The 13133-nt window shown below is 43.2% G+C and overlaps 1 protein-coding gene across 2 annotated transcripts in view; it reads left to right on the forward strand.

Moving 5' to 3' along the window:
• Positions 1-655: 655 nt before the first annotated feature.
• The window catches only part of washc5 (WASH complex subunit 5), a 67072-nt gene continuing 54594 nt past the window's right edge, over positions 656-13133 (forward strand). Inside the window, exons 1-5 of one of the 2 annotated variants that reach the window (XM_078539963.1) lie at positions 656-1155; positions 4138-4283; positions 4713-4797; positions 6326-6426; positions 8417-8609. In XM_078539963.1, the coding sequence (XP_078396089.1) occupies positions 970-1155; positions 4138-4283; positions 4713-4797; positions 6326-6426; positions 8417-8609 (711 nt within the window). In that variant the 5' untranslated portion in view covers positions 656-969. Of the gene's footprint in view, positions 1156-4137; positions 4284-4712; positions 4798-6325; positions 6427-8416; positions 8610-13133 lie in introns of those variants that run through there. The other variant, XM_078539964.1, reaches the window with a different exon arrangement.

A 13133-nucleotide genomic window follows, 5' to 3' on the forward strand; every position in this document is an offset into this window, starting at 1 on the left:
GGAGAGGGGGGGGGAAGAGGAGAGGGGGGGGAAGAGGAGAGGGGGGGGGAAGAGGAGAGGGGGGGGGAAGAGGAGAGGGGGGGGGAAGAGGAGAGGGGGGGGGGAAGAGGAGAGGGGGGGGGGAAGAGGAGAGGGGGGGGGGAAGAGGAGAGGGGGGGGAGAGGAGGGGAGGAGAGAGGGAGGGGGAGGGGGGGAGAGGGGGAGGGGGAGGGGGAGGGGGGGAGGGAGAGGGAGGGGGAGGGGGGGAGGAGAGGGAGGGGGAGGGGGGGGAGGAGAGGGAGGGGGAGGGGGGAGGAGAGGGGGGGGAGGGGGGAGGAGGGGAGGGGGAGGGGGGGAGGAGAGGGAGGGGGAGGGGGGGAGGAGAGGGAGGGGGAGGGGGGGAGGAGAGGGAGGGGGAGGGGGGGGAGAGAGGGGGGGGGAGGAGAGGGAGGGGGAGGGGGGGAGGAGAGGGAGGGGGAGGGGGGGAGGAGAGGGGGGGGAGGAGAGGGGGGGAGGAGAGGGGGGGAGGGGGGGAGGGGGGGGGGGGGGGGGGGGGGGGGGGGGGTGTTGATGACAGTGGGGTTTGGGAAAAGGCAAGCCAGAGGCAGGCAGGACTTGGCTGCTGTGCTGAGCCTGACTGTAATGCGCCTGGCGGTCACAAGCTGGGCTGACAGGCAGGAAATCATATGATCAACATGGAAGAGCTGGCCTGAGCCCCTTAGTGTGCTGAGCGCTGAGGAATTCCTGCCCTGGCCCTGGTCCTGAGTGGAAGATGCCGGGGGGGCCACAGCGCTGAGGACTGACCGGGCTCCGGGCTCCCGGGGAGCGGCAGGTTTGAAGGGCGGGCGCCCCTTGCTGGAGCAATGCAGACGGGTCGGCGCGATAGATCCAGCGGCTCTCGGGACTCTCTCCCTTTGGTGCACAGGGGGGGGCTGGTCGGTAGCTGCTGCCCCCCGCTCCCTGCCCAGCCCAGCCCTGCCCAGCCCAGCCATGGTGGACTTCCTGGCGGAGAATAACCTGTGCGGCCAGGCAATCCTCAGGATCGTGTCCCGCGGTAACGCCATCATTGCAGAACTTTTGAGACTGTCCGAGTTCGTCCCCAGCGTTTACCGGCTCCGAGACAAGGCCGAGCAACACAAGTATGGAGACATCATCTGTGACTTCAGCTACTTCAAGGTGAGCGCTGTTTGTGGGGGTGGGGGTGGGGGGCGGGGGTCTGCACCCCTTGGACATGTAACAAATGCTGCAGCAGAACCGGATTAAAGGTCCCCCTGACCCCGCTCTCCCTTCTGTGTATGTTCGCCCACAGGTATTAATTAATGCAACACATTTAACACTTTGCACAGTTAAACCTCCTTTATCAGGCTTTCTAATTTCATGAGACCCTCATTGACCCCACCCCAGGTCACCATTGCATGAGTTACCCCCCCCCTGCAGCAATGATACATCCACTGGACGGGCATTAAAATGTAAAGAACAATGAAGAAAAGAGCAGAATAAGCATTGAGCTGTCGCCATTGAAAAATATTTTTGAATTTGTTGTTATATTGAGGGCCCCAGTGTTTTTAAAAAAAAGAATCTTCGTGCATTTCCTGCCCACAAACTTTACTTCCTCTTGTCACCCATTTTTTTGGTTGTGCTTTTCCCATGACCGCACCACGGTTTCCCATTCAGCTTTTCAAAAGAACCGATGACTTGCATTTATATAGCGCCTTTCACGACACCCCCCCACCCCCCCCCCCCCGGACACCTCAGAGTGCTTTACAGCCAACGACGTGCTTGCGAAGTTTCAACACTGTTGTCATGTCAGAAACATTGCAGCCAGTTTGTGCACAGTAAGATCCCACAAACAGCAATGACCAGGTCATTGTTTTAGCTATGTTGGTTGAGGGATGAATATTGACCAGAACTCCCCTGCTCCATTTCAAAATAGTGCCATGGAATCTTTTACATGCGTGTTTGGGGCATGTTGTTGTGAAAAGCATGATATCAATGCAAGTATTTTCTTTGCTAATGTCTCCTCGCTCAGTTGCTGCCTTGTATATTAAAAAGAACCATGCTCCATAATGATCTGTGGGCGATGCCACAGCCAAGTTATTAGTTAATTTTAAAAAAAGAGAGACTTGCATTTACATGGTGCTTTTCACGACCACCAGATATCTCAAGTAAAACAGTGGTTGGGATTTTGCAGTCTTCAGATGGCTAAATAAACGATTTTGATTGGATCGGGAAGAAAGCTAAATTATTGTAGGCTTTTTCTAATTATTATGTGAATACTTTTATCATAATATCAAATTTTGACATTCCTTTCCAGGGCTAGTGAGGGTATTTACATAATTATGAAGTTAGTATGCAATTTAAAAAAAAACAGTTTCAAGTGTATTACAGTGAGACCAGCAGTATAAAAGTGAAAGTTTTTATCAATTCACTGATTGCTTAGGGGTTGCAATACAGCATGCGCAGAATCATTGACAGCAACATTTGGATTTCTACGTTATTCTGAGCATAGAGTCATAGAGATCTACAGCACAGAAAACGGCCCTTCGGCCCATTGAGTCTGTTCCAGTCAAACAAGTACCTAACTATTTTAATTCTATTTTCCAGCACTAGGCCCATAGCCTTGTACACTATGTCATTGCAAGTGCACATCCAAATACTTCTTAAATGTTATGAGGGTTTCTGCCTCTAACACCCTTTCAGGCAGTGAGTTCCAGATTCCCACCACCCTCTGGGTGAAAAAGTTCTCTCTCACATCCCCTCTAAACCTCCTGCCCCTTATCTTAAATCTATGACCCCTGGTTATTGATCCCTCCACCATGGGGAAAAGTTCCTTCCTGTCTACCCTATCTGTGCCCCTCATAATTTTATACGCCTCAATCATGTCCCCCCTCAATCTTCTCTGCTCTATGCAAAATAGCCCCAGTCTATCCAATCCCTTTTCATAACTAAAACTCTCCAGCCCAGGCAACATCCTGGTAAATCCCCTCTGCACTCTCTCAAGTACAATCACATCCTTCCTATAATGTGGATTCCAGAATTGCACGCAATATTCTAGCTGTGGTCCAACCAGCGTTTTATACAGTTCCAGCATAATCTCCCTGCTCTTATATTCTATGCCTCGGCTAATAAAGGCAAGTATCCCATATGCCTTCTTAACCACCTTATCTACCTGTCCCGCTACCTTAAGGGACCGGTGGACATGCACACCAAGGTCCCTCTGATCCTCGGCACTTCCCAGGGCCCTACCATTCATCGTGAATTCCCATGCCTTGTTTGTCCTGCCCAAATGCATCACCTCACACTTATCAAAATTAAATTCCATTTGCCACTGATCAGCCCATCTGACCAGTCCGTCTATATCCTCCTGTAATCTAAAGCTATCCTCCTCACTATTTACCACCCCACCAATTTTCGTGTCATCCGCGAACTTACTGATCAACCCTACATTCAAGTCTAAGTCATTTATATATACCGCAAAAAGCAAAGGGACCCTACGCCGATCCCTGTGGAACCCCACTGGATGCAGGCATCCAGTCACAAAAACACCCCTCGACCATCACCCTCTACTTCCTGCCACTCACCCAATTCTGGATCCAATTTGCCAAATTGCCCTGGATCCCATGGGCTCTTACCTTCGTTATCAGTCTCCCATGTGGGACCTTATCAAAAGCCTTGCTGAAATTCCAAGTAGACTACATCAAATGCATTGCCCTCATCTACACACCTGGTCACCTCTTCCAAAAATTCAATCAAATTGGTCAGACTTGACGTCCCCTTAACAAAACCATGCTGACTGTTCTTGATTAATCCCTGTCTCTCCAGCATGTGCAGACTCCCAAAGTTGCTGTTATTTTTGCTGGAGTAATGACGGCTAATGCTGTCCTTATCACCACAAAATCTAGGACTATATATGAACTGGTGCTCAAACTTATTTTGCCTAATGGGATGCCTGTCTCCCACCTTGGAAGTAGCTTTGGGGAAAGGCTAGCAACATTGGAATGAAGGAAAAATCAGGGTAAATCCATCTTGGGTTGCCGTTATATTCTGATAACTGATTGATTGAATTATTGAATCACAATTAGTTTCCTCTTGGTGAGCATAAGAAAAATCTTTTTAAGGAAAGACTCTGCTATCTTAATAAAATGGATCTCATTTTAGGGTCCGGAATACTATGAAAGCAAGTTGGATTCTAAACCAGAGCTTCAGGATCTAGATGAAGAATTTCGTGAAAATCACATTGAAATATTGACAAGATTCTACCTTGCCTTTGAAAGTGTTCACAAATACATATTTGATCTGAACAGGTAAAAGAAAATGTACACGTCTGCATTATTAATACCTGCATTTACAGAGTTGAATTTCAGCCTCTTACTTGGTGGGTAATCTTTGGATACCCAGATTAATTCGAAACGTTGGGAGGTGAAAGGAATTTTGTTTTCCTGTTTGAAAATTAACTGTAAAGAAGTCAATTGCATTAAAAGAGCAGCATTAAAATCCTGTCATGTGCATGACAAGTTTCCCTTTTCTTCAAATTCTAATTTTGTGTGATCCATATGTATGATGCTGCACAAGTCTATGTTTGCTAAAAGTTTTCATGCAGCGTGTTGACCAAACTGATGCAGCTGTGAATGCATTATGAAGAACGAAGTCCACGCACTGGCTGACTCAGCTTTAGTTCTTGAGTTAAATTTGTAACTAACGTTGAATTCTACTTTTCTGATGGATTGCTTCAGATTCCTTGACGATCTCAGTGAAGGTGTATACATTCAGCAGACCCTTGAAACAGTGCTCCTAAATGAAGATGGAAAGCAACTACTTGTAAGTTAGTTTAACATCGCAAAGACACGAGTATTTTGTTTGAAATTTATACCGGGAGAAAGAGAGCCAAGCTGGGTGAGACACTAGTGTCTTGCAACATTTTATTGTACTGTCTTAAAGATGCTATATAAATGCAAATAGTGCACTGTCCTTTTCTTGACTACAAATCCATTTTATCAATATTGCAGAAAGTTTTCTAGTAGTCTCAGTCCAGAACATGGACTGTTGTTGTGGAACTACCCATAGTTTAATACCTGATTTATATTCTGACCTAGGGCCGTACTCGGGGATCATTATTTACATTTGTTGCCATCTGATTTGTGAAGCAGCTTCTTTTCATATGGTAAACACCTCTGACACAAGGGGTGGAGTAAAAATGACCACTTGCTCCCAATCACTGTTTCATTGCTGGCTTCTGTTTTCTGAGCCATTTCTCCACAAGCACAGCAAATTTGAAGTCAAAGTAAAGTCAAGAGAAATTAAGAGGTCTACACCTATCTATGACTGGCCTAGGCTTCAGGTTATCTCTTTAATGGGTTGTAATCTTACCAACTTTGAAATAACCTATTCGAGCCATTCAAAAAAGAAAGTGAGAACATAATTGAAAAGTGTATGAGTAGGCTTGGTGGCTAATGGCAGGTGAGGCCACAGGCTGGTTAGTATGTGAGCTAAAATTGTCTCATTTGATCCAAAGTTGAGGAGTTGGGGTTAGTTGTTAAGACAGAACTTTACTTAACATGCAGCATATTCTGTAGTTAACCAGGGAATGTTTGATGCTTAATGTCACAAAGTAGGGAAATATCCCATTCCACAAGACTGGTATCATTGATCTTGATGACAGTACCAATCACCAAAATCTGCACTTATACAAAATGAAAAGTGGGAAGATTGATTGTAATTTGTTTTAACTCAAAATTCTCCAACATGTTCCTTAGCTTGGTAAATGGGTATATCTTTAACAGGAAAAGAAAGAGCAAAGTAATGAGGCTTAAGAGATGTAATCGAGGCTTCTCCTGGCATCAATATTTATTCTTTCTCTTCATCCGGTCTTCAGCATAGGATTTGAAGTAATTTACTTGTCTCCCCTTTTCCTGTATTGTATTTACAAGTGATTGTTCTGTACATTTTCCCCAAGGAAAATAACCAAATAATTATATGTATAATCAAGATAGTGAAGTGCATCACCTCTCCTTTTTAATAAGATTCCATGTGTCATTTCCTAGATGCCGGGTTATGTAAATTACTTTCTTGCGTTTCATTTCTTTTCCCACTTTCCTTATCATTCTTCCCAGAGGTGGGAAAAATGTTGGGCAGTTTCAAGTGTGAATCTACTTTCTACTTATCGGTCAGTGAGTAGCCTTATCTCCTAATTTATTTGATGTTATTCCCAAGCAGTAGCTCTAAAGTTCTTGACTGAAAGCTTGGAAAAGCATCATTTGTTGTGCTGTTATGGTCGTAATAAATTTGGTACAATGGTCGTGTACTTCTGTTTGATTTTTTTCTCCTGTCTCCTGTTGTCACTGTTCAGTGTGAAGCCTTATACTTGTATGGAGTCATGCTGCTGGTTATTGACCACAAGATTGAAGGCGAGGTTAGAGAAAGGATGCTGGTTTCCTACTACAGATACAGGTACCATACGCTGTATGAAGGCAGTATAAAAAAAAAATGTTCCTGTCATTCCAAGCTTTTGATTGCACATGAGATAACTTGTTGATGCAGTATGTGATCCACGGAGGCAACAAGCTTGAGTCCAAATGACATTGCAAACAGAGAAGCTGGAGAGCTTGACAATAATCTGAATTCTTATGTATTGCTGTCTTGAAGCACTTTTCCAAACGCTTTGTTGATGTTCTTCTGTTTTTTCTTAATGTGTTTTCTAAAAAAGAAAAGTGCCCTTGATCTTGCCTTCTACTTTCCTTCCTTAATGGGTGGCTGACCTGCTTCCGACTGTTGATAATGGGGCTACAACACTTGCTATTAGGTTTGCGAGAGCTACAAGGTGACTTGCATTTCTGGTCAGCCACTCAGTGCAATTGTGTAGTTTAATCTCCTGTATTCAAGCAATTAGGTGGTTAGTATTGATCAGCTTTTAACCATCTTATCCCCAATTACATCCCTGAGAATAATCACTCTTCACTTCGCTAGTTCTTCTGCGTTTAACTTAACTTAACCGTTTAAGCCATGGTATCATCCTGGTGAATCTGTGCCACACCCCTTCCAAGGGGAGAAATAGCCTTCCTGAGATCCAAAGCCTTAAATTAAACTGAGTGCTGCAGATGGGGAAGCTTCACTTTTAAATTCTAATCTCCTTGAGATGAAGACCAACATTCCATTTGTCATTTTGATTACTTTTTGTACCCATGCTCTAGCTTTTAGTGTTTCCCTGTCCTCAGACACCTAAGTGCCTTTGGCCCCAATAGCTCCTGGTCTCATTTAAGAAAATAGTTTTGATTTGTGGATGACCTCACACTTCCCCATATTAAACTTCATCTGCCATAGTTTTCCCTGTCTGTCCCTTTGTAACTTCCTGCCCCTATCTGCACAGTTTGGTATGCCTCCTAACTCAGTGCCATCTACAAACTTGGATATTCATGACTTCTTGCTGAAAAGCTTGAGGCTCCATGACAGACTCCTGGGGAAACGACTGGTCACATCTGACCAATCAGAGAACTCTGCCTCTATTGTGAATCTCCACTTTTACTGCTGAGCATTTGAAATGAGAGAAAATTCTGCTGACTTATATCCAGGTTTCTTTAATGATTGACAAGGCTGTGAATGCTTTTGTATAGTTGTGAATGAGATATACTTCTGGAGGACGCCAATTTTAGTCTTGGCTTCCAGCCAGTGTGTCAGTTCATTAGAACAGTACACAAGAGTCACACACGCACACAGACAAACACACCACTCCTTCCTTCCCCATTTCAGCGTGTCACATACAGTGTTACACATCCTGTTCTGACCGTCGGTGTAGTTCTGCTGATAGCGGGAAACTTTCAGTTGACATGCCAGTTTCCCAAAAACGGATTATTTCTTCTGGTGTATAAAGCTGAGAAGTGGCAAAGTTATTATTCATATGAAGCACTAGGATGCTTGGGTGTACTGTTTTCCAGCCACTCCTCCTCTGCATCAAAGGAGCTGGAAATTGCAGATCTTAAGTAGGCCTACGTCAGCTGTATTCTTTGTATGTGCAAGTGACAATTCTTGCTTTGGATATTGTTGCATTCCTTGCTACTGATGCAGTGCTATTTTACACTGATCCTAAACTTTTTCAATTAATTACCATAAATATCATTATGCCAAACCTATTAAAGAATTTATTGCACTATAATCAGAAGAGCTAGCTGAGAAGAGATTTTCTATGGATTATATCAGTGGAGTGTAAATCAGTTTTTTCAAACATTTCCACGTGATGCTATTAGCACTCGTCAATTAATTAAAGATGTATGCATCTTGTTAAAGAGGAAAGGGGTCATGAGTTCAATGTTTCATTTGTAAAAAATGTTCCTACTGGTGAGCTCAAGGCGTTTGAAATTATTTTGTGTCTCATGCTTGCATTTATAAATAGCCTTTGATTTTATGTCCCCGCTGTAAAAGGATAAAATGCTTGTGTCTTTCTTAGTGCTGCTCGTTCTTCTTCTGATTCCAATCTGGATGATATTTGCAAGCTGGTGCGTAGCACAGGGTATTCAACTCTGGCAGGGGCAAAAAGACCCCCAAACTACCCAGAGAGCTACTTTCAGAGAGTGCCAATTAGCAAGACATTCATCTCAATGATCGTTGGTCGGCTACGATCAGATGATATTTACAATCAGGTGAGAAATGTGTACATTCCACTTAGCGAAGATAAATAATGTAACATCTGAAGAATATATTTACTAATAAAATTACACAAGTGGAACAATTTTTTAGTTGCTCACTGAGCAAATTACTTTGGGATATCATGCACACAAAAATATACATGCTGACGTTAAGTAGTCTGTTATTACAAATGGCTTTGTCATTAGTCCATCTTTACATTTAAAAAATGTTTTTTTTTAAATGGTTACATTTAAAAAATGGTACGTCATCAGACGTCAGACTTCATTACAGATGCAAAATAATCTTAAAATACCAGGTGCTCCCAAACAGTCTAACCTTCGTTCTTAGACTGACAAATCTGTTGGGAATATCTACCTGTAATGCTGTGAAACTTCTGTGTTGGGGAGCAACTTTGAATTAAGAATACTCAATGGATCCAGTATTGTGTGTTCTTGGAAAGCTCATTTTTAAAAAATAGTGCGATGCTTGAAAAGGCAGAGAGGAAATGCATGCTAGACATCCTGATACATAAATATGCACGTACATACACGGTTCCAGTGTGCAATACTCTCTGACCAAACAACAGTGGAATTTTGACCTAAACAACAATTTTTTCAATAATTGGACTTTGTGGGTTTAAAGGAACACTTTAGCAGATCAGTACGTCGTCTGCTATATGATAAAACGCTCCTTATCCTTCTGAAGCAGTGTATCTTCCAACTCATTGTGAGCAGCATAAAATGAAAAATGCTTTGTGTGAATGTATGTGCATATTTATATATCAGGATGACTAGCATGCATTTCCTCTCTGCCTTTTCAAGCATCGCACTGTTTTTAAAAAATGAGCTTTCCAAGAACACACGATACTGGATCCATTGAATATTCTTAATTCAAAATTGCTTCTCAACACAAAGGTTTCACAGCATTACAGGTAAATATTCACAGAATCATTGAGCATATAATAGCTATTATTGACAATAATTAAATATACCCTAAGCAACAACCTTGCAAGTTCACCAGAGAATTCACACACATTAATGCTTTCAAGTTTTCAAGGTTGGTCAGGCCTCATCGAATTCTGAGAGTTCTCTCCCGGCATCCATTATTTTATACCTTTTTTAAAAAAATCAAGCCAGTTATATTTCAGCATTATCTAATTTTCATTCTGTGTCCCTTATCACCAACTTCAGCTTTACATACCCTGATTGATCTGTTAATCAAATCTTTAGGCTGAAGACAGTTAAGGAAATTCATGAACTATGAAAAGCCTTTTAAGCATCTGTGAGAGTGTTATTTATCCATCACCCTGGGTTATACCCCTTTTGATGCACGTAGCCTTCCAAGGTTGCCTTAGCGTGCAGCTGCTTATGTCTGACAAATACAACACTTTCCTGCCAATTTCATCCCAATAGCATAAAAATGTCACATCTCTTGCGTCCCTGTGAAGTTGAAAGATGCAATGCCTACAAAGCACTGCGTCATCTTCACAGCCATTCCTATGCCTTTGAATTCTCAAGACCTTGTTATAGGATATGTTTATATCAAAAGGGATTATTAAATTGCTTGTGAGATCAGCTACAATTGAAAAGTAACTGGGAACTGTTCATATAAATTAATATAAAGACAAATCAATGGCAGGCGTTTTCTAACAGCTACACAATGTCTCCGACCTCTTAACTGATCTCTTTCTAATGCAATATTTTATTTGCTTAACGACAAATGATTTTGTACCTTTTTTAAGTAGACACATACCTGCATATTTTTAAACAGTTGAACAATACATGGGGTGGCTGGGAGGGTATGGGTTGGGGTGGTTGAGTTCTGGCTATAAAGTTGATGGATTGACTGTGTTGGAATGACCCTGGTGAGCTGGGTATTCCAGTTCATTTCGTCAATTTTGGGAAGGCAGGAAACTGTCTGCTCCTGTGCTGAACAGGCTGGGATGGTGGAGGGGAGCTGATCCTGGAGAGGTCATGAATGGGCCAGCAGCAGGAGCACTCATGGCCCCAGATCAATAATCCCCCACCAAATGTTGGGGACCTTTTCTTGAACAAACTCTAGAGGGCCCTTCTAGAAGCGTTAGTTAGGCTACTCAGCATCTGGTATAAACGGGCACTGAAGTCTGTGTTGCACAGATCGGGGTGTGCTACTTGGCCTGTTTTCAGCCTCGCATGAAGATCACATCCTGCGGACATAGGCTACCAATGGGGCCCACCCCAATTTATTCTTAACTGCCAGCTGCCCAATTTACAGGTGAAAAATTATTTGCTGTTGATTGAAAATCAGCCTTGCTGTGTTTTACACAGTTCATTCTCCCTCTCCTTCTTAAAACGTGCATCCTCTGCCTTATCATGATTGGCACCTGAGGTCCCTGTGAGGCTAATTGGTCGCTGAACTTTGCAGAATTCCGAAGCTCCCAGGGTAGCATCTGGAATGCAGACGCTGAACACTGATGAACTATTTCCAATATATTTCCAGTGGATCACACAATGTACCGTTACCCTAAAGTATGCTCTTTAACAAGGTATAATTGTTCTGTGTTTCGTAAAATCAGTATTTCTCCAAGTGTGATTGCTACAATCAAGGCTCAGGTTGATCAGAGTTAATTCTTTCTCCAGGAGCAAGTAGTTTGAAATCTTTCAAGCTGCAGCTCAGGACCACGGCATTTTAAGATTGTTGCAAAGTGTCAGCTAGAGTATGATGTCTGTGAATTCTAGACATACCATTTTAATCATTCTAGAAAATCAAATAGGTTGAAGGGTGCAGTATTTTAAGACAAGAACTTGTCTTTATACCATGCAAAACATATTGGGGCTGTAACTCTGCCTTGATCCCAGGCTGAAGACACTATTCCAATTCACAGTGATAGGGCCGTTTGCATTGTTAGGGATTCAAGGCCAGGAAGAAATATTTTCTTTTCTGTTCTGTTTCTAATTGACCATGTGGGCTTCTTCGACTTGCCTTTCCCTGGTTGAGGTTTGGAACGTTTTATGGGAAGACTTGTGTCAGCTCATGATGGGTTCTACTGAGAGCTTGGAAGAGTGGAGTTCCAAGGGTCGTCTGGGGACTCTGCCAGACAGACTCCCTTGATTAGGTGGAGTGGGCAGAGGATCTGACCAATCACTTCTTTGGCGCTGGCAAATGGCAACATGGAAAATACTGGGTTTAATTCTGATGGAGTCAGCTTCCATCTCATTATCTTGCACACAATCCAGAGGTCTGTAGGGTAATGGCCTGATAGGAGTTTTATGCCCAACAAAAACCTTTCTGCTAACATGTGTCTGCTTAAATCTACATCTGGCCCCTTAAAACTATTGCTTAGTAAACACTGGGTGAGTTCATACTTCCTTTTCTCCAGGTAATATATGGCAGAGCTTTATTCGCATCAGGAAGAAATACAAAGAGAAGTCTAGCAGCTGCGAAAGCAAGAGTTTGAAAACTAAGAAAAGTTTTGATGGTGTCACGATCCCCTTGGAGACTTTTAAGTCGAGATGAATTTCACAGCAACCAACAGAAATTACCGAAAGACAAGATTTCATGTTTTAAGTCTTTTACCGTAACAAACTAAAATCAACGTATATCAAACTTTACAGGCCCCTCAAGCCTGCCCAGCCATTCAATAAAATCATGGCTGATCTGCCCCAGGCCTCCACTCCTCTTTTGTGCCAGCTCCTCATAGCCCTCAACTCCCCGATATTTTAAAAATCCATCTACTTCCCCTTTAAATACTTTCTGTGATCTAGCCTCCACAACTTTCTGGGGCAGAGAATTCTAGACATTCACTACACTCGACAGAAGAAATTCCTTCGCATCTCAGTTTTAAATGAGTGTCCCCTTATTCTGTAGCTATGTCCCTTAGTCCAAGGTTCCCCCCACTAGTGGAAACATCTTCTCAACATCTACCCTGTCAAGCCCTTTCGCATTAACTAATCCACGCTGTCGAAATGCTTCTTACAACCTTTCGCTGTGTCCTGTACTTCTGGCAGATGTGTAGTATTCCAAGAACAAGTACCAAGTTACTTGCGGCTTTCCAAAGGGTTCAATTCTGCCTGCTGTGCTTGGCCGAAACTTCCAGCGCCCTTTGAAAATTGTTTCACTCAGCTCACGTCTTCCAGATCTGACTTCCACTAGCCCATCTCGACAACCCCTTGCTCCTTAAATCTCCAAAAGCCCCGTCTGTTCTGTCTACTACTTTTCGAATAGAAAACCAATTCTCACAAGCATCCTGCTTGGTTGTTATCGCAAAACTCTGCTCTTCACAGCAGTAGCTACATTGTCTCTCCACACAACAGTAATTCCTTTGTCTCTCTTCTCGTGTCTCACCAAAGCAGCTGTCCCTTTACTGTGAGTTATTGTGGAAAGGTGTGGAAACTGCCACTTGATAATTCAGTAGGTTTCTGTTTGAGTTTCTTCCCCATGGTAGCCAAATCACATTGGCCTGTCTCCAGGTGGAGGATTTAGTATGACCTCACCATTCTCCTAACCAGAACGTTCTGTTTCACCTTGAGTTAAAGGAGACATTTTAAAACATAACCGTC

The sequence above is a fragment of the Cetorhinus maximus genome, chromosome 4 (assembly GCF_964194155.1).
Source record: "Cetorhinus maximus chromosome 4, sCetMax3.hap1.1, whole genome shotgun sequence".
Classification (NCBI taxonomy): domain Eukaryota; kingdom Metazoa; phylum Chordata; class Chondrichthyes; order Lamniformes; family Cetorhinidae; genus Cetorhinus; species Cetorhinus maximus.